At 43.3% G+C, this 24,674-nt stretch overlaps 1 protein-coding gene across 8 annotated transcripts in view; it reads left to right on the top strand.

The window, feature by feature from the left end:
* The window catches only part of Ltbp1 (latent transforming growth factor beta binding protein 1), a 408,370-nt gene that overhangs the window by 177,841 nt on the left and 205,855 nt on the right, over positions 1 to 24,674 (top strand). For 4 of the 8 annotated variants that reach the window (XM_031357851.1, XM_031357855.1, XM_031357853.1 and 1 more), the window contains exon 5: positions 13,115 to 13,282. The exons of 1 other annotated variant lie outside the window; for it this stretch is intronic. In XM_031357851.1, the coding sequence (XP_031213711.1) occupies positions 13,115 to 13,282 (168 nt within the window). Of the gene's footprint in view, positions 1 to 12,853; positions 13,283 to 24,674 lie in introns of those variants that run through there. 3 more of the 8 variants (XM_031357859.1, XM_031357857.1, XM_031357858.1) reach the window with 2 other exon arrangements.

The following is a 24,674-nucleotide window of genomic DNA, read 5'->3' as shown; positions in this document are numbered from 1 at the left end:
CACACCAATGAACACACACAGACACACACACACCAATGAACACACACCAACACACACACACCAATGAAAACAAGCCAGCTGAAATGTGTAACCTAAAAGGAATTAGCTCACACCCTGAAAAACAATTTGTAATTATGTAACATTAATTAATTTATTTATATTGCCAACGAAAATCATTCTTAAAATTTTATTTATCACATGATCCTGGAGACGAAATACTATTATTTTGAAACAGGGTAAGTTTTTCTAATGATGAGACCTATTGAATTTGGCAGTAATCCCTTCAGGGAGTAGTTGAGGCCATGGATGGAATCACTTAAATGTGAACCAGAGAGAGCTATGTGGAAACAAAATGAAGTAAATGACATGAGCAGTGTTAGACATGCTCATGTACATGTACATGCTTGGACTACAAGTCCAAGCTCAGAGTACAAGCTTGGGCTCCTTGGTGCTGTAATACTAAATCAATTATAAGACCGAAAAATCCTAATTTTCTATACAACCAATTACTTTGGCATATTTTTCTTTAGGTTTGGGTCACCTAGCAAGAGTTGTTTTGGTAATTGTAATTGCAAAGATGTTGATATTCAACTTTTATAGAGCTTAAAGCAAAATGTATTCAATTTACAATGTTGGTTTTGTTCCTGGTGTTGCTGTGTTTCTTTTTGTTTGTTTATAAGAAACAATTAGAGGCCACCAGGGGTGCATTGAGGCATCTGATATTGGCCTGGTAGTACCAGGGACTTATATGCCTCTTGAGGGCTTAGGGGTATGGTCTTCTTTCTCTTCCCTGCTTTGTGTGTGTGTGTGTGTGTGTGTGTGTGTGTGTGTGTGTTTAGAGATTGAGATTCCAAGGAGGGAACATGCAGGTGTGTGTGAATATGAACGAATGCATGAGGACATCAGCAGCCAACCAGTAGAGTTGGTCAACATAGTTTCTTTTCTTTGTTAAAGATGGGGATCTGTATAGCCGGAAGCTCACCAAGTAGGCTAGGCTGCTTTCACCTCACAGTACTAGGATTGCGCTGTGTGCTATCACACCCACCTTTACTTTTTTTTGTGGTGGTGGTGGGGGTATACTCAGTACCTCATGCTTCCAAGGCAAGCACTTCACTGATGGCCTTTTTGACATTCTTTCCCTTTTATGAATAATTTATATCTGTAAAGTGTTCTAGTAGACCTGTGCATCTCTCTGTCTTTGGTGTATTTCCAAGTCAAGTTATGAAGGTAACAGAAACTTGAGACTACTCAACTCCTTCAAAGTTGCATGGCCTGCACCACAAGTCACTGGGTGAGAGTCATCCATCCCTCTGTCCTTCCCACTTGTCTGTCTGCGAGCTCCTTAACCTCAGTTTCTGCCCCTTTTGCTTCCTTTTTACACCCACCTCTGTCCCTCTGTACTGTTTCTCATCTCCACGGATAGACATATAACTTGTGGCACGTTAGTTATAGATAGGAAAGATGAAGAATGGGAGACAAATAAAAGAATGAGAGGGCACGCTTTGTTGTTGTTGTTGTTCTTTTTTACATTTTGTCTGAGGCAAAAGGAAGGTGTCAAAGTAGAGAGGCATCGGCAGACAGATGGAAACAGAGCCAGAGGACGGGGGTCTCTGCCATTCACCTGGACCTTGGGTGATAGAAGTTGGGAAGGGTAAGGGCATCCAGAGGATGGCTGTCAGGGAAAACAAGAAGAAAGGTTTCTAGGAGATGAATCTGCATGTGAAGGAAGGGAGTGTGGTAATGAAGACTCTGTGGCATTATGGCCTGGCTAATCCCTGGCTGTCCGTGTGGGTGTGGCTGAAGACTAGGGCCAGTTGTGTCTCAACAGGAGAGGTCTCAATTCACTTTAAAGGAGTTTCATTTCTGTCAGAACTATTTGTAGCAAGAACTATAGAGGTGACATAGAATCCTATTCGTTAGAGTGAACACTGGAGATGAGCTAAGATCTGTGAAGGAAAGAGCCTCCGCTGAGGCTTGTGGGCAAGTCTTGGAATTTGTTGCTTGGTACATGCATAACCCAGTAGCCGTCTGCAGGTTTAGTCAGCCTTTCTCCTCCACATACAAGCAAGCCGACGCTATTTCTGGGAATGGTGAGTGACAGAGCAATGGCAAATGTATCTGTTCACTTGCTTTCTGAAAAACAACAAATGCGGAGATAAATAAAACCTAATTCCATTCCAAAATTAAAGGACAGAAAATCTGAGTCACACAAGCCATATCCAAGCACTATTTCCTGTAGACCAGCCAGATGGTGTGAGTATAGGCAGGTGATGCTGATCTCTCTGCCACCTTCTTCTCGACAGCAAGAATGTCATCTTTGTGAGCTCCTGTTCTGCCCCCTCTGTACCCAAGGCCATGCCCTGGTGTCTGAAGCATGTGCTTCAGCTACTAGCCTGGAAACCTTGAGGAAGGTAGAGATCTTTCACATATGAAAAAAAATGACATCAATGTTTTCTCCCTTGGGAGACAAGCTGATAAAGTAATATCCTGAACTACCAGCTTACCCCTCAAAAAACCAAGCAAGCAAGCAAGCAAGCAAAACAAAACAAAACAAAACAAAACAAAAACACATCCATGGGTAAACTGCTAACTCTCCCTGAATATTTTAGATCATAATTATCAATTGCTTCCTCCATTCAGCTTGAGAAAAATGGGTCCAGTGAACACTCCTTTTCTTCTTCTTGTTCTCATTCTCCCTTTCTCTTCTCTCTTCTCTCTTCTTCTGTCCTCCTCCTCCTCCTCCTCCTCCTCCTCCTCATCCTCATCCTCCTTCTCCTCTTGCTCCTCCTCCTCCTTCTCCTCCTCCTCCTCTTCCTCCTCCTCTTCCTCCTTCTTCTTCCTCCTCCTCCTTTACCTCCTCCTCCTCTTAACAGAATCAGGACCTGTCTTCTTTCAAAGATATTTTCCTTTAACTCTTTTATTTTTTTGAGACAGGGTTTCTCTGTGTAGCCCTGGCTGTCCTAGAACTCACTCTGTAGACCAGTCTGGCCTCGAACTCAGAAATCTGCCTGCCTCTGCCTCCCAAGTGCTGGGATTAAAGGCATGCGCCACCACTGCCCAGCTTTCTTTAACTCTTGAGTCACAACAATCCACATCCCATTGTCTATTGTGGATGGGACACACTGGTATGTCCTGGAAAGCATTCAGAATTGAGGGTAGGGTCTACCAGATGCATTCTGGAAAGATGAGTTCTGGAGGAGGCGTCAGATGAACACTCGTTGTGGTTGCGGAAACACAGGAGCAAGGCGTGCGCCCTGTCTCTGATTCTAGTTAGTGGAGGCAAGTGCAGTCATGTCTGCCCCTGAACTACAGGCTAGGATTTCTCCTGAACCTTGCTGAGTGTTCCTTGTCCCTAAAATGAAGAAGTATGTCTGGGTCATTGGCTCTCTTTAGGGTCTATAAGGTCAAAGAAAACTATTTTACATAAAAAGCTCAGAGGATGAAAATGTCAAAAAGTCATTAGTGTGTTTTGCTAGTTTGGTTTAGGACAGACTGTGTTTTCTTTCCTGAAACACTGGCTCAGCTCCTGCTGAGTGAGTAAACTATTTGTTGGGTAAGAGTCTTCTGACTATAAAATACATTGTATCTTCAGAAATACTGGATTTTATTCAAAGGATGGAAATAGTAATTTTTTTCTTCTACTTGTGAAAGAGAAAATGATGTTAAAGATGGTAAAAATACAAGAAGGACAATGTACTATCAAAGGAATAACAAATTCTCAAGATGTAGTTTTTTTAAATGTATGACATTTTCAAAAAACTGTATAATAAGTGTTTAAAAACTGCACTCCTTGAAAGTGTCCATCAGAGCAGGAGAAGCGGGTGAGGCAGGAGTAATGATTAGTGTAGGGGAAACCAGAGTTGTCAATTTGGTTGTTGTTGGCGCTTAATTGTGGTATGCATGTATATTCGTATGTATGTGGGCATGTGAATGTTCATGAAATGCAAGAGTGTGAAGATCTGAGCTTGCTTTTGAGTGTTTTCCTTGATTGCAAGCTTTATTTTTTATGGCAGGGTCTCTTCTTGCATCTGGAGCTTGTAGATTCTGGCTTCTCTAGCTCATCACTTTGTGTTGAGGATTCCTTGTCTGTCCCTCACAAGTGCTGGGATTACAGGTAGGCTAAAATACCGACCCAGATTTTACTTGGGTTCTGAGCATCTGAACACAAGTCCTTACTCTTCTTGCCCCACAAGTACTTTACTACCTGAGCCGTCTCCCTTAATTCTTAACTCAGAGTAAAAGACAGATTGAATGCATGAGGTAGGAAACTAGACCTGAAAAACATAGAAATAGGGGATGAAGCCTTGTATCTTCATGGATGTCCTTTTGGCTAGGCTATCTCTTGAGTCAAGATTTGAAATAAAAAGGGTCTTCTGTAATATGATTTTTTTTGCATCCTATGTTGTGAAATTTTGCTAACAAAAATTGTTTTTCTTTTGAAAATGTGCCAAGAAATTCTATTTCCTGTTACCTAAGTCATCATTTCTTTTGGTTTTATTTAATTTAAAACTTGTCTTATGTAAAAAAGTCATTAGCTATTTTGGCAATGTTTTAATGTTTTAGGGAAAATATTTTTAATAACTGCAGAATTTGAAAGCCACAGTGGCTTCTGTTTTCTCTTGCTCTAGCATGTTAGTGATTGGAATACTTCTCTAGGCAAGTATACATAGAGCAAATACATTTTGAGGGTGAAGATTCATAGGTGTGTCTTGTAATTCCCCCCAGGTAAATATTAATATTTATTTAATTTCATGTCATGTCCAATTTCATTCTATTATTGCTTAAGTACTTGGTGTGAGATGGTTAGTTTTATGGAGTTTATATTCTTGTCTTGGGTTGCAGTGAGAGACCTCCCTGATAAATTGATGGGAGAGGGCTTGAGGAACACGAGACAAGTAGCTATGTGTGTGTACAGAAGGGGATTCCTACTGACGAGCAAGTACCAAGACTGGAGACAGGAGTGTGTAAGTGTTTGAGGAGTGGTGAGAAAACCAGAGCAGAGGGTGGGCAGAGTTGTGGTCTTGGCTCCCCGGTTTTGAAAGGCCTTTGGCTTATACCTTAATTGAAGGAGACACCATGGAAGAGAGGAGAGCCATGCTATGACCATTCTTACGAAAGGGTGCACTGGATGCTGTGAGGAGAGTGAGCTTTGGGAGAGGACAGGAAAGTAGTGTCCAGATAGGAAACGGCTGAAACAGTCTAGATGAAGTGATGGAGCACTGCAGCAAGATGTTACCAGGGACCAGAAGAGATGCGGATGCTTTCTAAATGACAACTAACAAACAGCACTTGATGCTGTATTGTTGTTAGACGACAGAAAAGAGAACAAGATTAGAAGATTAGAAAAGAGAACAAGATTAGAAGATTAGAAAATTGAAGAGAGCTTAGTTCTGAATATGTTTGTTTGACTAGGAATATGTAACTAGCAGAGCATATGGTTGGCATTGTGTGTGTGTGTGTGTGTGTGTGTGTGTGTGTGTGTGTGTGTGTGTTATAGTGTGTCATAGATGGTAGACATCGGAACAAGAGTGACCAGAGGATTTGTTGTTGGATTTGACAATGTGGACTGCACTGGAAACCTTCCTAAAGGCCGGCAGGTATAATGGAGTGTTGACAGTGAAGCCTGGTTGGTTTCAGCAAACTGAAGAGGAAATGGTAAGAGAGTTAGGAGATAGCTTTTTATATGTGAAGAGCACAGTAAAAAACTGATAACATGACCACTAGGTGATGTGGCTAATATAAATGAGAGAGATCAGAGAGAAAAAGCAGACTGAACATGGCAAGCACAGTGGACATGGCCAGGCCTGGAGAGCAGGGGAGAATAGTGGAGGCAGAGAGGTAGCAAGAGAGACAGGGAATAGAGCGGGGCTGGGGGATAGAGAGTAAGTTCAGGAAGAATATCCCTGTTATAGGGATGAGGAGCTGGGGGAAGGGAGGGCTAGGATGCTAGCATGGCCTTGGAACAGGTATCTGAGATACTGAGAGAGCCCAGAGGCCAACACGGGCTTTGACATGCTGATAGGGACCACATTAGCCTTTTGTCCCCTCTGCCAGAAGTAGGGGGGTCTTTTTGGTAGATGGAACCAGTTTCACAAGTTCCTGAGCAATACTAGCTTTTATGTAATTGTCAAAAATCCTGTAGTCCAGGTTGAGCTGGACCTAGACTCAGTATTGGACCAAGCCAGTGGTCCTGCCATTGGAGAAGAATAGAGTACCCTTTGGACCTAGTGGTTTTGTATTAAGGAGTTTAAAGAAGTGGAACGCTGACTAGATAGAGTGGAGTAGAATAGACTAGAATTACATGAGAACAATACAGCATGATTGCTTGCTAATGAGGATGAAAGAGTGTGGGTGTGGAATCTCTGAGAAGGCCAGAGTGGACAGTGTCTGTGCTCAGTGGAGGGATTGACCTTGGGTGGGCTAACATTCTTCATGTGGAGAATGGCAGGGAAACTTAGCTAGAGGTCACCTAATGAGAATGTGTCCTTAGATTGTGTCTTCTCAGCGAGAGTTAGGTAAGGGAGGGAGGTCATAACGAGAGCATGGGGTTGGTAGAGGCTGCACATCTCAAATAGGCCTCTGGAGGAGCTCATTTGCATTTATGTTTTAAAACACCGTGTTTTTTTGACTCCTACATTGTGTGTGTATGTGTGTGTGTGTGTGTGTGTGTGTGTGTGCACAATGCTCATGTGTGGGCAGGTATATCTGTGTGTGTGTGTATTCATAAATGCTCGTGTGTAGGCAGGTGTTCCTGTATGTGTGTGTGTGTGTATGCACAAATGCTCATGTGTGGGCAGGTGTATGTATGTGTGTGTGTGTGTGTTTGTGTGTCTGTGCATGTGTATGCACAAATGCTCATGTGTTGGCAGGTATACCTGTGTGTGTGTATTCACAAATGCTCGTGTGTGGGCAGGTGTTCCTGTGTGTGTGTGTGTGTGTGTATGTATGTATGCACAAATGTGTGGGCAGGTGTACCTGCACATGTGTGTATATGTGTGTGTGTGTGCCTGCCCAAATACTCATGTGTGGGCAGGTGTATCTACATATGTGTGTGTCGGTGTGAGTGTGAGTAAGTGTGCGTGTGTGCACACGTGCACTTGCAGAGGACAGAGGTCACCATCAGGACCCATCAAATTTATTTTCTGAGACAGGATCTCTCCCTGGAGCCGAGAGCTAGGCCATTTGGTTAGGCTGGCCAGCCAGTGAGCCCAAGAGATCCTCCTGTCTCCATCCATCCAGCTTTGAGATGACAAGATCAAAGGTGCACGTCCTCATTCACAGCCTTTTGTCTTGTTAATGTGGATTCCCAGACCCTTAGGATTCCTTAGGAAGCACTCTGTTTGCTGAACCATTCCTAAAACCCCTCATTGCTTTATGATAAGCAGTGTCTTCAGGCCAGACACAGGAATTTATTATTTGCTGAATATAATTTTCTACTTCTCTCTCTGTCCTTCCATAAGGCAATTTTCATAGTTTTCTATAAACAGAAGGAAAATTTTATTTATGTGTGTGCACTCCAGAGAAAAATATAACCAGTAAGTTGTTCCCTCCAGTGACTATTAAGGGACAACTGGGAAGGGAGAGAAAGGTCAGTGGTCATTGGAATTTAGTCACCTGTGTGGCAAGGAGGACCTGCACAAACTCAGAGTAGAAATCTCATAGGATATTCCTTCTTGGAAGATTTTCCAGTCCTTGGACGTTACCCCATAAAGTAATGGATTAATGTTAATTGTTCCTTTCCATTTTGTATGAAGAACATAGAACACTTCCTGAACATTCTTTTCCTAATCTAGGAGTTAAATCTAGAGCTGAATGGTAAAGCCCTATTGGGCTAAACTGTATCGGATACTCTAAATATTTCTCCTTTAAAGAATTCTTGACCCTGGTGCAAGTGATGGACTGTAAGCGGATACATAGCCTGTTGGCTCAGTCTCTTTCTTGCTGAGTGGGGAGGATGTGTTACCTATGTTGACGGAGCCTGTGTGTCTCTTCAGATGGGCCTCTCAATCAATGGCGGGGTGATGGTGTTTGGTGCTGCCTCTGATGGACGTTGCCCGTGTTCGCTGGTTCCCCTTGCTTAAGTTGGACGAGTGCTGACGTGCTAGAGCAGCATTCTGGGTGAATGCTAAGGGGGGTGTATTCGTTCATGACATCTGAAGTGAGGCTTAAACGTGCTATGTTTATTTCTCTGGCTGCCTCGGGTTTTGGTCATATCTTGGTCCGATAACTGAACCATGGCAAGTGAACTCTTTTCTAGGCTGAACTCTTATTTGTCAGAAATGATTTCCATAGTTTTGAATTTTCTTTTTGGGTAGCAACTGTGCAGCGCAAATGAAAGTCCCCCTCCCTTTTTAAAAAAAATAATATAAATCTTGGGAGGGTATCAGCTTTGCTTCCGTGGTATGTGCCATTCACTCTGGATGTCTGTGGTTTGCTCTGAGCCAGGCGTCAGTGCCTCTTCTTGGAGGTATAAGTTCACGCAGGGTCTGGCAGAAGTTGTAGACAGGATGTTGACGCTTGAGTGTCTTTGACTGACTGACTAGGAGGCCCAGCAGAGGTGCTACATGGCTCCAGGCAATCTCAACTTTTAGCCAAGGCCTCTAAAATTCAAGGTCTTAAAGTGCTTGCTTAAGATTTCTGGGGCTGATTTACCCACAAGGATCTTTTAAAATTGCACTTGTTTTCTCTCAGAGAGAACAAGGGCAAAAGCTGTTCAGTGAGCTCCATGCTAACTCCCAACTGGTCCTCGTTTTGCTTCTCAGATTTAGTAGTTCTCATCAGCTAGGAGATGCTTTCCACCAGGGTCTTCTGCTGCTGTTAGCCTTATTTCTCTGATTATGAAGCAGGGCCTTAGACAGAAATGACCTCCAGCAACCCGGGAGTCCAGTCCTGTGAGGGGCTCCTTGTGTTATGACAGTTCTGAGTCACTTTACTTATTTAACATTTGCTGGCAACCATATACAGGACACAAGAGTCCCTCAGTAATAGTTGAGTCATGAGAATGGCTCCTATAGCCCAGTTGCTTTTGGAGGACAGCTCAGATCCATGGTTAGTGACATCAGAGTAGACTCTTGGATGGTGACTAGAATAGACTCTTCTTACTCCTGCATCTGAGGAAGTTGAAGCTCTCACTGGGAGACTACAGTTTTGTGTACGTGATAATGTAAAGTCCTCCCTTAGGAAGGTAGAAATGCTTCAGAGAACTCAGTGCTTACTGAGACCCTGATAGGAATAGGAATAACTGATTAGTGTCAGGTTTTTATTTTTCTGATACTGATTTTGGGCAGTTTGATGTTGAAAACTCAGACCAATTATTGTGAAGAATTAAATGTATTGTGACAAGATAAAAGGACCCATCAAGAATATCGGTGTCAGCTGGGCAGTGGTGGCGCACACCTTTAACCCCAGCACTTGGGAGGCAGAGGCAGGTGGATTTCTGAGTTCAAGGCCAACCTGGTCTACAGAGTGAGTTCCAGGGCAGGCAGAGCTATACAGAGAAACCCTGTCTTGAAAAACGAAAAAACAAAACAAAAAAACAAACCAAAACAGACAAAACAACAACAACAACAACAACAAAAGAATATTGGTATCTATTTTAGAATTAGATTCTAGCAGAAAGCTTATAAAACATAAGGGGAAGTGTGGAAAACTATCTATCTTCTGCTTCCCAGACAATATGAACATTTTAAAAATCAGGATTAAGTCATATGAAACTGTCATTGCATTTTGACAATCCAGATGAGCCCGGATCAAAATATTTTTTGGCAGAGAAATATACATTGCTTTGAACCAAGAGGCTGGGAGCGTCTCAGGTCCACTGAAGTGACCACTGCAGCTCTGAGGTGAGGCAGGACTCAGTGGTTAACGGCTTGCTTTCTTTGGATGCCTTCCTTCATATAAGCAAGCATGGTTAAGGGACGGGGCTTCTGTATAGCACTTGGTGGTGCTCCAAGTGAATGCTGGAGAGGACTCAATAATTGGTACAGGATGTTTTTTTTTTTTTTTAATTTCATTATTGTACCATGATCTAGAAGAAATCCAAGTTTGTATTCTTCTGAAGAGAGAAAATATTGTCATCTCTCAGTGTACACATCCCTCCCCCAAGTGTGGGCTTGTGCTTATGCACACGAAGTGTCCTCAAGTTATTTGTTATCGTGGTCTGACAACATTGAGCGCAAGCTGATTTGTTGTACTACTGTTTAAAAGAAAAATGGAAGAATTCTGTTCAGCTGATGACAGTGTTCCAACCCATGATTTTAAAGTTTCTAGGGCTGATGCCCAGATAATTGGAAATATTCATGTAGGTGTTTAAAGTTGAGGGCAGCAAACTGTTTCTTTAAATAAAGTTCCACTGGAACACAGCCATGCTCACCACTTGCATGCTTCTTTTAAAAAACTTTTCCATGTCTGTATGTGGGTGTAAGGGGAAAGGGGTGTTGCGGTGAAGGATCGAAGGGGGCATCAGATGCCCTGGAGCTAGAGTCAGAGTAGTTTGTAGTATGTCAGAGTAGCCTGACATGGCTACTTGGATCTAAACTGCAGTTCCCAGGATAGGGCAGCAGACACTAAGCCATCTTCGCAGCCCTCTAAACAGTATGGTACAGGTGCATTTGGGCTATGTCATGACAGCCAAATGGTTCTGATGGTGTCCTCTGGCCTGCATTCCTAAAAGAGTTACGGCCTAGACTGTGAGCCTCTGCTGTAAGTTCTGACGGCTGCTGCCATTTTTGAAGTGTGCTGGAGGCTCCATTTGCAAGTAAAATATCTATTTATTAAACTAATTCCTTCCTTCCTTTCTTCCTTCCTTCCTTCCTTCCTTCCTTCCTTCCTTCCTTCCTTCCTTCCTTCCTTTCTCCTTTCTTTCCTTCCTTCCTTTCTTCCTTCCTTCCTTTCTCCCTTCCTACCCTCCTCCCCTTCTCCCTTTCTCCCTTCCTCTCTTTCTCCTTTCTTTAGTTTCTTCTGTTTTTCTTTTCTTAAGATAAAGTCTCGCTATGTAGTCCCAGCTAGCCCGGTATTCACTGGGTAAAACAGGCTAGCCTTGAACTCACAACAATCTTGCAGCCTGTTTCCCGAGTTTGGAGCTTACAGGTGTGCACATTTATACCTGGCTTAAATGATCCTTCTTGAGCTCTAGTGTTAGAACCTCCAGAAAAGGAAGAACTTCCTTGGAAAACTATAGAACCCTGGGACTTTATTTTTTTTTCCTTCAGAGAAATTACAGGAAGTAGGCCGACCTAGCCGATGGCTTTGAACTCCCTTAGCCTCATCTTTCTGATGACCTGGCAGCTGGCTGGGAGCCTTTGAAGGGCTGTCATGTGGAAGAGGCATTGGATTGTGACACAGGGAGACCTTCATTTGGGCTAATAAGTTGCTTCAAGAGCACGTTTTAGTTTAGAAACCACTCTTGCCTGTGAGAGGATGAGTGCCCTGTGGTGAGGCTCAGTCAGATGAAGCCTGGATGGCTACTTGGTGCTTGTAATCCTATCGGTGTGTGAGTGATGGCTGTGGAGAAAAGCCTCTGAGGCCCCACTCCAACTTTGAAATTGTAATGGCTTCTCTGGTTAAAATTTGGTCTCTAAGCGCAGGTTTGAACCACACTTTAATTTATTGTGAGTCTCTAGAGGCATCCTGGATGATTTTATGAAAATACAATTCTTGTCAGGCTAAAGAAGTCTACGGGTAGGGGAGGGGTGAGATTGGATAGGGTGACTAGGCGCTGGTCCTTTGGACGATCCATGACGACTGGCAAAGTAAAGACACTGTTTCTCAGAAGATTTAAAATTGGCACTGCCACCGTCATTAGTTTCTGCCAACGTCCCTACTTAACGCTTTGGAGCTGGGACAGAGGAAAGCCCTGAATGAAGGTAATCACAGACAGAGAAGTCAAAATGGGGTGATCTTCTTCTACAACGCAGAAGGAGATAGGGCTGTGAAGAGCAGATATGCTGAGCTCATGTTGTCTCGGTATAATTGTGCTGTGTTATCAAAAGCAGCTGTAGATAACAAGTGTGGCGGTGTTCCAATAAAACTTTATTGACAGAAACCAAGCAGTGGGTTGGTCAGGTTTGGCCTGTGAGCGATAGTTGGCTGGCTCCACATGGAGACTTTGAAAGTTATGACTGGCTAGAAAATATCAGTTTTAGTTCTTTCATGCTGTAGAGCAATGGTGAAACCAAATGTAAAAAGTCCCATGAGAACTGAGCCAGGAGTCAGAGCCACCGTGCATTTTTTGGCTCAGTGCCCAATTGTATGATACGGTGCTACCTCGGCTGGCCTGTCCAATTATAGCACCGGGCTTTTAATAAAGTACTTTGTGAGTAACTGAAGTCCTTCTTCAGGTGGTCTGTGCACAGGGGTGGTGAGAGATCAGGCTGTTTGAACAGAGCTGAACTGCCATCCTCGTGGCTGGCCCTAACTTTTTCTTTGATAAGCCCCGTGAAGAGCAAAACAACATAGAGGTTTTAGGAACTCGTATGTACCAGTGATGCCCCTGACGTTCTAGAAAGAAATGGGCTCCCACAGCTGCGTCATACATAGGATGTGATCACTTCAGCCCAGAGTGCCAGGAGATTTGAGACAGATGTTTTCAGACATGCCGCATGCCTGAAACATTTCCAGGGATCGAGCTGCAAATAGTGACTTAATAAGTGGAGGGACGAGAAAGTATGCACGTTGAGGACCCAGGAGCTCATTCACCACTAGGTGCAGGGCCAGCCCCCTTTGCATTACATCTGCCTGTCGGGGTTGGCTCTTTAATCCGCCTTGCCCTGGATGTTGCTCTTTGTCTGCCCGTGAATAAAGTGCAGCATTGTGGTTAGTAATCCCACTCCAGTGACTCGACTTCAAATGTGGTTTTGGAGTGCATCCCGGAGTTCTGTTTGTTAAGCTTCCTACTCCTGTTTCAGAGACACCACTGGATAGAGAGAGAGCAGCGAGCGGAGCAGGCTTCCCTCTGCCTGAAACCTGTCCGGCTCTGGGCTCTCTTTCCCTCTCTTCCTTTTTCTTTTTCCTTTCCTTTTTTTTTTTTTTTTTGGTTGAAAATTTTTCCAAGGGAAGTTCATGGATACTAAGCTGATATGTTTGTTGTTCTTTTTCTGTCTGCCTCTGCTCCTAGTGAGTAACCACACTGGTCGCATCAAGGTGGTCTTTACTCCGAGCATCTGTAAAGTGACCTGCACCAAGGGCAACTGTCAGAACAGCTGCCAGAAGGGGAATACCACCACTCTCATTAGTGAGAACGGCCATGCAGCCGACACCCTGACAGCCACGAACTTCCGAGTGGGTGAGTTCCTCCGTGGTCCCTAACTCTTCCTACCTCCAGTAGTTTTATGAGAACAGAACACTTCGTTTCCCTTCCATTCACTTGTCTCTCTCTCTCTCTGTCTCTCTGTCTCTCTGTCTCTCTCTCTCTCTCTCTCTCTCTCTCTCTCTCTCTCTGAACAGCTTTCTGTCGCTGAAGGGGAATATTCTCTTTTTAACAAGGTCTTTTAAGTTGCTTTTTGAAATATTTTTTTTCAGCCTGACTTTTGGCTTCTTGGGGAAATGGCAACTAGAACATTCTCCCTTTTGACTTAGTATCTCCCCAGCTGTGTGGTGATCGAAGGGTACAGAGCAGATCGGAAGAGAGTGAGTGTCTAGGTGAGACCCAGATGTCTAACCTGCACCGTTTGGTTTCAGATTTCTATCACCTTATCACTAAGTTGGATTGGCATTAGATTTGACTTCTGTAACCTGGAAAGCTCTAATGAAATTCAAAGGTTTTCCTTCATAAATAATGAAGCTCCTAATTTTTTTCTCTCTCTAAAATCTGTCAAGATCTGGACTTTGGTTTAGGAAGGATGTGGACTTGGTTCGTCTGCTATGGGTCTGCTCTGTATCATGAGGCAGAATTGTAGATTGATGTATAAGATGAATTTGCACGAGAGAGACTAGTGGATTGCTGTCAGCCCACAAAAACTTTAAATATAAACTAGTAGTTACTGACTGCATAGATGGGATTTTTCTTCTTTTAAAATTCTGTTTCTTTTCTGCATTTTTGTAAGTGGAGAAAGCATTGCGGTCTACTGAGAGCTGTCATGGTGCCATGCCATCATGCAATACAGTATTTTTGTCACTCAGAAAAAGGCCTTTTATTATTTTTTGACCAATTATGGCTTGCCATGTGTACTCAAATAATCCAGACACTGTGTTACTTTCTGAGTTACTCACAAGAATAACCGAAATGTCAGACAGATAATGACACTGGCTAGATCTGGTCTTTTTATGGAATATTGCTGTTTAGTCTCGGGAGTGTGTGTCTGAGGGATGCAGGAAAGGGATGCTATTTCAAACCGATTTTCGTCAAGGCAAAGTATGAAGGGCAGTCTGAAGCCCCTACTGGGGCTTTGGCTAGTCTGTTACAGCGTGGAGACGCCAAACGAGGTTCAAGCAATGTTATTGATCATTTGTACTTGGGGAAAAAAAAAGTATGTGCCCATGAATATGATTGAAGCAGGCATTGTCATTTTCCTGGCTGAGATCGGTGTACCAGGGAAAGCCTTAAGGAGGATTTAGCTGTTAGATGCCAAGTGACACATAGTGCTCAGCAGGCCAGGGAAGTGTGCTCGAGTGAGGATCAGACAGCTGGACGGGAGTCCAGTTCTGTTGCTGTCCAGGGAGTCCACAGGACATGCCGTTTAGGATTTGGGGACTCAGTTTTTCTCATCCCTAGAGTAAATGGAATTATATGTAGTGACTCCTAAAACTTAGCTTTAAAACATTCCACTGTGAGGTATATTATTTGTTTGTTTGTTTGTTTGTCCTGCTGGGGGTTCAATGTGGAGTCTTGTGTAAGCTCTACTACTGACTTAAATTCTCAGGCGTCTTATGGCTGTTAAAATCAACAGTAAATAGTATTATTTTCTGGCCTTGCTTTTCCTATCTTCCCTTTCTTTTCTTTTCTTTCTTTCTTTTTTTAACAAGGAGAGGAAGGTAGAGGGTAATTCCCGACAGGAGATATTGGGCTTTGGTGACTTTTTCTTATTTCCCTTTTGGAGGTTTGAGTCCTTCCTCCCTCCTTCCCCTCCATTGTCATCAGTGTCATCTGAGCCCCCTGGCTTTTAGGGTGAATGTTTACAGTAGCGATGACGAGGTAATTGAATGGACAGTCATTTTTTTTTTTCTGGCTTGCAGTGTACTCATTTTGAAACTAAATATTTGAAGGCACTGAGAAACAGAGGAAGTCTGCTTGTTAATGCGTGCTGCACACCTCCTCCTTGGCCGTTGCCCAGTTGTTTAGGTGCAGATCACACACAGCCCATTCAGGATGCAGCCTGCCGCAGAGTTGCTCACACAGTAACTCGCCAAAGCAGTTCAGAGTCACACTTCAGCCCTCCACGAAAGGACGTTGGCACTTAACTTTTCAAAAGTTTAAGCACAATTTAAAAACTCGATTTACAATGAGTATTTTCTCAATGGAAATTATGATAAATCTTTCATTTTTCTCCAGTGTCATTCTTCCATTTCAGCTCAAATATTGATGACTTGAAGGACGTGTTTTGCAGTTTATCTTTATTGAAAAGAGGTGACTTAGCAAACTTATGAAGTATGATCCTTCAAAAACACAGAAAAACTAAAAAATAAAATTATTTACATGCTTTGATCTCTTATGGACTTTGCTGGTGTAATATAATTTTTATTATTTATAAAGAGTATTTTTCTAATTTATTTTCTCCCCCTATGTACTTTTTATATAAGGTCATACATCTTTTGACAAATAAGATATGTGGAAAAATAGTATAATTTGAAGGAAATTCAACTGCTCTTAGATTGCTAATAACTGTCTTTGGTTTGCTATATTTAAAAGTACTAATGGGGTTGTCCCAGCATGCTTTTCTAAGGAATTTCAGTTTCATTGGCCTTGTGGCCTCTTCACAGGGCTCCCCTCTGCTGCTGTGTACGGATGTAGCCAGAGACAGTATATAGGAGAGCAGATGCTCTGCCCCAATGGCAGTTGTTATGCAGAGTTTATCTTAAGTTCAAGTTTGTGGATCCCTGCCCCAAGGAGCCAAAATAATTCAAAGAAAATCACATGAAGTTCACAGTTAGGATACCTTTAATGAAACGAGCCTCAGTAGACAAAATTTGTAACATTTTCTTGGTGATTTACATTTCTCTGAATGAAGTGGAACAAATCTCACCATCACCCAACTTTTACAAGAAGGAAACAGACACAGACAGTTAAGTGAGCTGGGCTTAAACACACCAGCCAGCTGCTTAGCTGAAAGCGGAACTACTGTTTTATGTCATCTGCATAACTTGCTTCTCTGCAGTCTGACTTCAGGGCATCCGAGGGTTAGGGAGAGAGGTGGGAGATGACAGAGGGAGTGGGAGTGGGAGTGTATGGGTTAAGGAGGGAGAGGGAGAAAATTGAATTAATTGAGCCTAGTACTTAAAGGCCTGAATCTTGACTTTGTATAGCCACACTCTGGTTCTGTACGCTCTCTGGTCCCAGGTTACTCCATCCATGCCAGGCAGTCATGAACAGACGTTGCAGTGGATTGCTCTAGAGCAGGCCCTGCCTCTCCAGGATGGCTCTCTGTGCTGTACTGACTATGTGTTGGGCTGGCAGATGTGAGAGGCAGCAGGTCCTTCTCTACTTCTCCGGGGATGATTAAACCTAATAACCTCTGCCCATGAGTATGGGACAGGAGAACCAGGAAGTACAATTTCTACTTAATGAGACTTTAAAAGTGAGGCCTCTGGGCTGGAGCTATAGTCCAGTGGCAGAATGCTGGCTTAGAATGCCAGCAACAAGGCCCCGGCAACACAAAATCAATAAATACATAAACAAACGTTGAGGAACAGAGCTAGGCCTCTGTGGAGGTGACTATCGGGAGCTCCGGTAGGTTCTCTACACAGACTCACCGTGGGCATCGTACTAGGTGGCTGGAGTACAGAAGATTTACACTGAGCACACTGTCATACGGCGCATCTCTAATCGTATTGATTTGTTTCCAGTGACAGCAATTTAATCTCCGCTTCCCTCTTTCCTCCACTTCTTTCTCTTGAAATGAAAACTTATCTACAGTTGGGTGGGCCAGCCTCTTTCATTCAATGCTGTGTTGATGGTGCCTTAACCGTGTGTATCTGGTGTGTGTGTGTGTGTGTGTGTGTATGTGTTTGTGAGTCTGGTGAAAGAGTGGCTGAACACTCACTGGCGTCACAGGCAGGAAAGACTGCAGAACTGCCATTTGACTTATGAAGAGATAGAAAGTCAGCAGGAACCACCACTCTTGCCATCCCTTTCTACTGTGCTGTTTCTCTGAGTATTTAGAAAGAACCCCTGTCCTGTGAACACCCATTAAGTAACTACAGAAACATATCTGATCATTTAGAAACCATGTTCCCATCTGTTACTTCATTTAAGAGAACTCAGTGGTAGCAGCCATAATCTTCAGATGTGAGAGCTAAAGGCACTTGTAGCTTGATTGAAGGTGACGCTAAGTAACTTTGCATGCTGTAGTGTTGAAATACTGCCAACTATCTCCTGTTGCTTCCTCTGACTGAGTATTAAATAATTATGCATAAAGCAGGGGGCTAGATTTTACACAATGAGCTATCTCGAGTTGCTTCCTCTGACCATGTAATTATGCATATAGTGGGGTATTAGGTTTTACATGATGAACAAACCCTAAAGCTATTGCTCTAGGGAGGAGATGAGGAAGATGCCTATAGAACCCCAGACCAAGCGATGAAGCATTGCTTCCAGCTGGCAGAGGATGCTTGGAGAGAGCAGGCATGTCCCTCTATACCTGTCTGTATAGCCCACTGTGCTCTCTCTCCTCCTCAGTGTATTGTCATGGGGAGTCAGCGGACATTGTCTGCTTGTTGACTGACAGGGGCAATGAAGCTCTAAGCATTGTAAAGTCTTCTTACATGAATGAATGAGGGGCAAAGGGAGTTGGCGTGGGTGGGGAGGAAGAATTTTAGATGTGATATAAAGACGGAAATGCAGGTGGTTTGTGGAACTGGAAGTAGTTTGACTTAATAATAAATGATGAGTCTGATGGGAGATTGGTTGGCTTGAGGCTGCGGAGAGCCTTCACTTGAGGCTTGGACATTTGGCCTTCACTCTTACTACACATTAACGAAGTTCTTCAGAAGGGTGATGCTGATACCTCTTAACCATTTTGAGCAAGAGACAGAAACATGCTCACTGGTTCCAGGTGGGAAACCAGGGTTTTTGGAGGGCCCCTTTCAGGTGAATGGCCTCCTTATGGCTCTTCGATGCATCTCATTTTCTGTGCTCTGTGTTGGAAACCTCCCCACCTCTCTTAGAACTCAGCTTCCTGTGGAAGAAGATGCCTTTCAGTGAAGTGTTAAATAAATGGACATAACAGAACAGGGTGGAGAAAGGATTTTTTTTTTTAAACTTTGTTAGAATACAGAACCATTTATTCTCTGCCAGCTGAATTGTGTTGGCCTCTTGAGGCTCATCCATGAAAATGCCTTGGGTGGGGGGGGCATCGGGGAGGTCCTGATTAGCTGGTGATTGTGTTTTCTTCCCAATAAATTTTATGGAGGATACCTTCTGGGTTTTAGAGGCAATTCATTACAACAGTGAAAGAAAGGGATTGTCTTTCATCTAGGTGATGTAGAATGCCTAGAAACTTATCAAAGAAACAACTCCTACATATATTTATTATTGGCAGAGCATGGTAACATTAAACCTTTAATTCTAGCACTGCAGAGGCAGGGGCATGGGCAGGAGCAGGGGAAGAGGCAGGGGCAGGGGCAGAGGCAGAGGCAGAGGCAGAGGCAGAGAGGCAGAGGTAGAGAGGGGCAGAGAGGGGCAGAGAGGCAGAGAGAGAGGCAGAAAGAGGCAGAGAGGCAGAGGCAGGTGGATCTCTGTGAGTTTGAGGCCAGCCTAATCTACATTGAGAATTCTAGGCCAGCCAGGGCTTCTACACAGTGAGATCCTGCCTTAAAAACATCATCATCATCACCATCATCATCATTACCACCACCACCACCACTACCATCATCATCATCATCTCTCACTCACTCACTCAATAAATAAATGCCTCATTTTCTAATAATAAACACCATAATGTAGGATATTTCTGTTCTTATTTTAAATTATAAGGTACCCTTAAAGGGCTGATATTTAAAACCTTAGTTCATTTAACATATGTGTTGAATACATATTAGGTATCAGGGATGAGTTTAGGAATTGGAGATACAGCAATGAACAAAAGAGGCAAAGTCCTTCCTCTTCTTCCATACCATTAACATACATGTAATGTGACATAATGTGCCTGCTGCATGGATGAACCTTGAGGTCATTGTTGTTGGTATCAGGACCTCTGAAACCCATGACATCACATGGGTGGGACCCACAGACTTGTTGCCAAGGCAACAGCCACCATATTCCCAGAATCCACTTGGCTCACCTCCACCTTTACCTGTAATTATGTCATCACGCATATAAAAAGAAAGACCCACCCTGGTCTCTCTCTCTCTCTTCCCCCCTTCTCCTTCTGCCCCAACCTTGCCCCTCTCTCTCCCAATGAACCGCATGTGGAACTGTTTAGCCTGGTGTGGTCCTTCTGAAGCCTTGAGGCGTCCAAGATCATACCAGTTGTGCTAAGTGAAGTAAGCTGATGACTAAAGGACATGTTGCTTTTGATTCCCTTTCTCTGAGGTATGTAGAGTAGGCAGGCTCATGGAGGCAGAAAGTAGAGCCGTGATTATTGCCAGGAGCTGTAGGAAGGCAGACTGGAAAGCTTCTGGCTGAGTTCTAGTTTGGTAAGATAAAGGCATTCTGGAGAAAGGATGCGCAGCAATATGAACGTACTTAGATGTGTTGTTGTATGAATCAGAGTGGCTAAGATCCTTCAGCTTAGGCTACTTCTACTTTGCCGTAATAAATACTATATGCGCACATATGTGCGTGTGTTATGTTAATCAAATTTTTACTGCTGTGAAAAGATGCTATGACCAAGGCAGAAAGAGTTTCAGGTGATGAGTCCATGACCATCATGCTGGGAAGAGGAGCATGGCATCAGACAGGCAGGCACAGTGTTAGAGCAGAATGCTAGCACCAGGAGAGCTCACATCTGGACATTCAATCATGAAGCCGGGAAAACTAACTGGGAATGGCATGGGCTTTTGAACCCCCAAAGCCCACCTCCAATGACACACTTCCTCCAACAAGGTCATATACCCCAATCCTGCCCAAATAGTTCCACTAACTTGGGACTAAGTATTCAAATACGTGAGCCTTTTGGAGAGTCATTCTCATTCAAACACCACACAGACTTCTGTTCTTTTTGTTTGTTTGTTTGCCCCTGTATATATTTTCTCTACCATCATGTATGTATTCAGTTATATAAAAATAATCTCCTATAAGAAACATTATATATAAAATGCTAGGTAGCAATAAATAACTACAAAAAAGAGTAAAGGACGGAGAATGGGGAAGGCTGAGGGCATGCATAGGTGAGATGACATTTGAGCAGAGACTTTCGCTGAGCTCTATGAGGAAGCATCACAAATGTTGTTGTCTGTATGAGCCTGCTTTTATAAAAATTTAGTTAACACTTTCTTTCATATAACATGTTTTGATTATAGTCTTTCCCTCCCTCAACCCCTTCTAAATCCCTTCTGTCTTCCTATCCACCCAATGTTGTGCTCTTTATCTCCCTCAAATCAATCAAACAAACAAAGAAAACAGGAAAAGCAACAATAACAACAAACCAGAAACTGAAAGAAAAAAGTTAAAATAAAACGAAAGGAACAAAAAAGAAAACACATGTGCACATGTACATACACACACACACACACATACACACACACACACACACACACACACACCACAAAATGACAATTTGTATTGGCAAGCTACTTCTGGGCAGTGAATACTTACTCCCTGGAGGGTGGTTGATATACCCAGTGACACTCTGCTGGAGAAAACTGGGTTTTTCATTTCCCAGCAGGTATAAACTGCAAATAACTCCTGGGTTAGGAGTGGGCCTTTGTGTCAACTTCCCCTTTCAGTGATGAGGCTTTGTCTGGTATTTTTCTCAGCGCTGAGGATGTCTATTAGTGGCCTTCATTCAAACTTGCTCTATCAACTAGGGTTCAGTTTTCTGCACCTGTGTCAGGAATCAGATTAGTGTCTAAAGAGCAGCCTTCTATCCAGAGAAGGGAAGCAAGCAAGTCTTGTCCTCTTGTGGAAAAACAAAGTAAAGAAATGGCCCTGCAATTATGACAGAGGGAAACTTGGGGATTTGCACCAAAAGTAAAGGGGATTCCCATACAAAAGCTTCACAGAACTGTGTCATCTTTTGCTCCCAACTCTCCTCTATATAGGATAGGTCACATGTCATTTTGAGGTAAGCTGGCTTTTAATATGAGTGCATGTGGTTCCTTTGTGGATGTGTGTGTGTGTGTGTGTGTGTGTGTGTGTGTGTGTGTGTGTGTATAAGGTCAAAGGTAAGTCCTGGTTGAACAAGGACTTCATGGAAGAACTGTCAGTTAAAATGCATAGAGGCAGCAAGTTAACATTAAGAGGTAACATCCAGAGAGGACAAGGTAGTCTTTAGTCCGAGAGGAAGATGCTCAGGGCTGGGAAGGTGATGGATGTCCCTATTGTATCACAAAGTGCATTTGTAGCCAGGACAGGTTTTAAAAGTAACTTTTAGAAGTAGTAGGAGGAGGTCTCAGCTGTTGACTTTAGCTGCAAGAAAAGCTCATGTGATTTCTGGGTTCTTCTTAAGCGGTACCTGGCCTTCGAGACAGTGGAGTGGATTCTTTGTGGCATTGTGTTAGGGAAGCCTAGAATAAATAAACATGGTGTTACAATGTGTGTCCTTTCTTACTTGGTCAGCGTGGCCAGGTGGTGTGTTCCGTGCAATCATGTCGACTACTTTGCAGAGCTTTTGAGTCCTCCAGGATCTTCTGTGGTCTGGCTCCTTCATCTTTATTTTGACTGTGTCCCTTCATCCATGCTTGGTGCTCTACTTCTGCCAAACTGAGCCGTTGAGATGCCAAATGTTCCCATTCTCAGGTCCTCTGTGCCTCTCCTTACAGTGCTCCCTCTGCGAGGGCATGTCTTCCTCCTCATCCGTTCTGCCTAGCCCATCACCTGTTTCTGTTCCGACACAGGTTGGGACAGTTTCAGTGTCACATGGATCCTCTCTTTGTTGGCATGCCTGTTTATTCCCTGTACTTGAAGACACTTTGAAACAAAGTGTCTATGTGGTGTAACTCAGTATCCCGGGAGCCAGCATAGCACCTCATTCTTGTGATACTCACTGGAGTCCAGATGTCAGGGCTGTGCCATGGGAACATGTAGAGAGCTGTCTGAAACTAGTTCATTAATTCTAAGGCATGGCACAACACAGAAGGGAAATGATCAGTTGAATAGTCTCTCTACAGTGAGAGAGAGAGAGAGAGAGAGAGAGAGAGAGAGAGAGAGAGAGAGAGAGAGAGAGAGAGAGAGAGAGAGAGAGAGAGAGAGAGAGAGAGAATATGAATGAATATCATTCACCAAAAGATGTCTGAGAAAAAAAACTTTGTCTGGCCGAGAAGGATACCTCAGTGGGACAAAACTTTCCTAAAGTGCATGAGGCCTTGAGTTCAATCTATGAACTGGAGGAAAGGGGAGGTATACTACAATACTCTCCAGTCTGGGCAAAACTACAGCTTACGTTCTATATCCTTAGTACAGGTACTCCTTCATACGGAATTCCTGCCTATTTCTCTTGTGGAAATACTGTGTCTTTGTAGGCAGTCCTTTAAGTTCTATTTTAAACAGTGTTATGCTGTTATTATTTTCCCATTACACTTCTTGCTATTCATTTAACATGTGGGGTCTAGTTCAGGTGACCTATGAACTGACCTCAAGACTCTGGTATTTTTCTCTCTCTGATTTTCAAGTTCCAGGTTTTAAAGTGCTGGTGTACATGGTGATATTTGGAGAGATCCCCAGGATCAAGGGAGAAAGCAGACTGGGGACAGATGTCCGCTTCTTGGATTGATGAAAGGAAGTATATGCTTTTCTAAAGAAGTTCCTCCCCCACTCTTTGTCCTCTTCCTCCTCCTCCTCCTCCTCCTCCTCCTCCTCCTCCTCCTCATCCTCATCCTACCTTATAAATTCCCTCCGGTGCTCTAGAATAGAGGCTGGGTGAGGTATTTGCATGCTCATGGCTCGTGGGCCCTGGATCAGGCATGCTCCTTATGGTAGTGGTCCCTTCTTGTCCTGATCCTAAGAGCACAACAGGATCAAGAGAGAATGAAGGATCAATCTTTTTTATCTTTTTGCTGCTCCTTCCATTCTGACTCCTGGGTCTATCCATCCTTGCTTACATTTAGTCTTGCTGGAGCAGGTCTGAGTTTGCACAGAGCGCTGTCCTGGATCGTTATTCTGTGGTCTCCATGACATGCCTCTCTGCTTGGTCCATGTGTATTTTTGCGGGTTTCACTTGCTTATACAGGAAGTTCTTGGACGTTGCCAAACCTGTTGGCAAAGGTGGATGCAGTCAAACAGCATAATATGTTCTGGAAGGCAGAGCTGTGGTCAGGAGGAAAAGTCATCAACCTGAAGAGATGGGAGCATCTCCAACAAGGACAGATTATTATGCTTGTTCCTACTCTGCGACCTCCACTCCACTGCCGGTTTATAACTTCTAGGCAAGGAGGCTATAGTAAATTTAAGGATGTTGAGCATAAAATAGCTACTGTAATATTTATATGATGCATCACATACCTACAGCATATATTGGCATAGGAACTGGCCTAACTTTTGCATCTATTGCCTGTGTCAGTATTTGTACCAGTTTTTAACAATCAAGGTACACATATTTTTTTCCAAGTGGAGAATGAATTTGTGTATTATTGGAAAAACATTCTTGAATTAACATCGTAGATGATGTGAAAATGTTTTTGAGGGCAGCCCCACAATCATCTTCATGCTAAGGAGTCCAGGGAAATAAAATAACCACCAAATGAAGAAGAATGGTTAGGAAGTTTGAGATTTAGTTCCCCTAAATTGTCTCACAAATTAAGAAATTGGAAGTGCCAGCCATCCTCCATTGCCAAGTTAGTGCGATGTTGCATTGACACACTTGTTAAAACTTGATTTTTTTTTTCTGAAGGAATAGATTACTGTTCAATTTTATGATCTTGAATTTAGCCTCACGCAATAATTGCTGACAAAATGGCGTGGTCACCTGCACCTTCTCCTGAGAGCTGATGGAGGGATGTAACAAAACCAGTTTATGCAGCCATGAAAGGTTTCTTTACTCTGAAACCAAGCTCAGGATGCCCAGGTGATTCAAAAAGAATTGTAGGGATGTTCTGTGATTTCCTGGTGCAAGAGCTTGGCCTAATTTTCATCAGGGTTTTTCTCTCCCCGAGAGGTGAGAGGGAAAAATGATCAATCTCTTTGAGTGAGGAAAGAAGACCATTCTCCTTTCCTTGACAAATTAGGAAGCACCTTAGAACATAATCAACTAAAATCTGATTTAGCAAGATTAAAGCCTGTCCCCCTTTGCCACTACATTATCTGTCCCTTTCTGAAGAAACCATGATTTATGAGCCCTCTGGATCTTGTGGCATTAATAACATCTTGAGTCGGCTGTTTTATTGGGTGTACACAGAGGGTAATTAGAAACATCTAAAAACCCCAT

Source organism: Mastomys coucha, unplaced genomic scaffold (genome assembly GCF_008632895.1).
Source record: "Mastomys coucha isolate ucsf_1 unplaced genomic scaffold, UCSF_Mcou_1 pScaffold6, whole genome shotgun sequence".
Lineage (NCBI taxonomy): Eukaryota > Metazoa > Chordata > Mammalia > Rodentia > Muridae > Mastomys > Mastomys coucha.
This window is presented reverse-complemented; position numbering and strand designations above follow the sequence as displayed.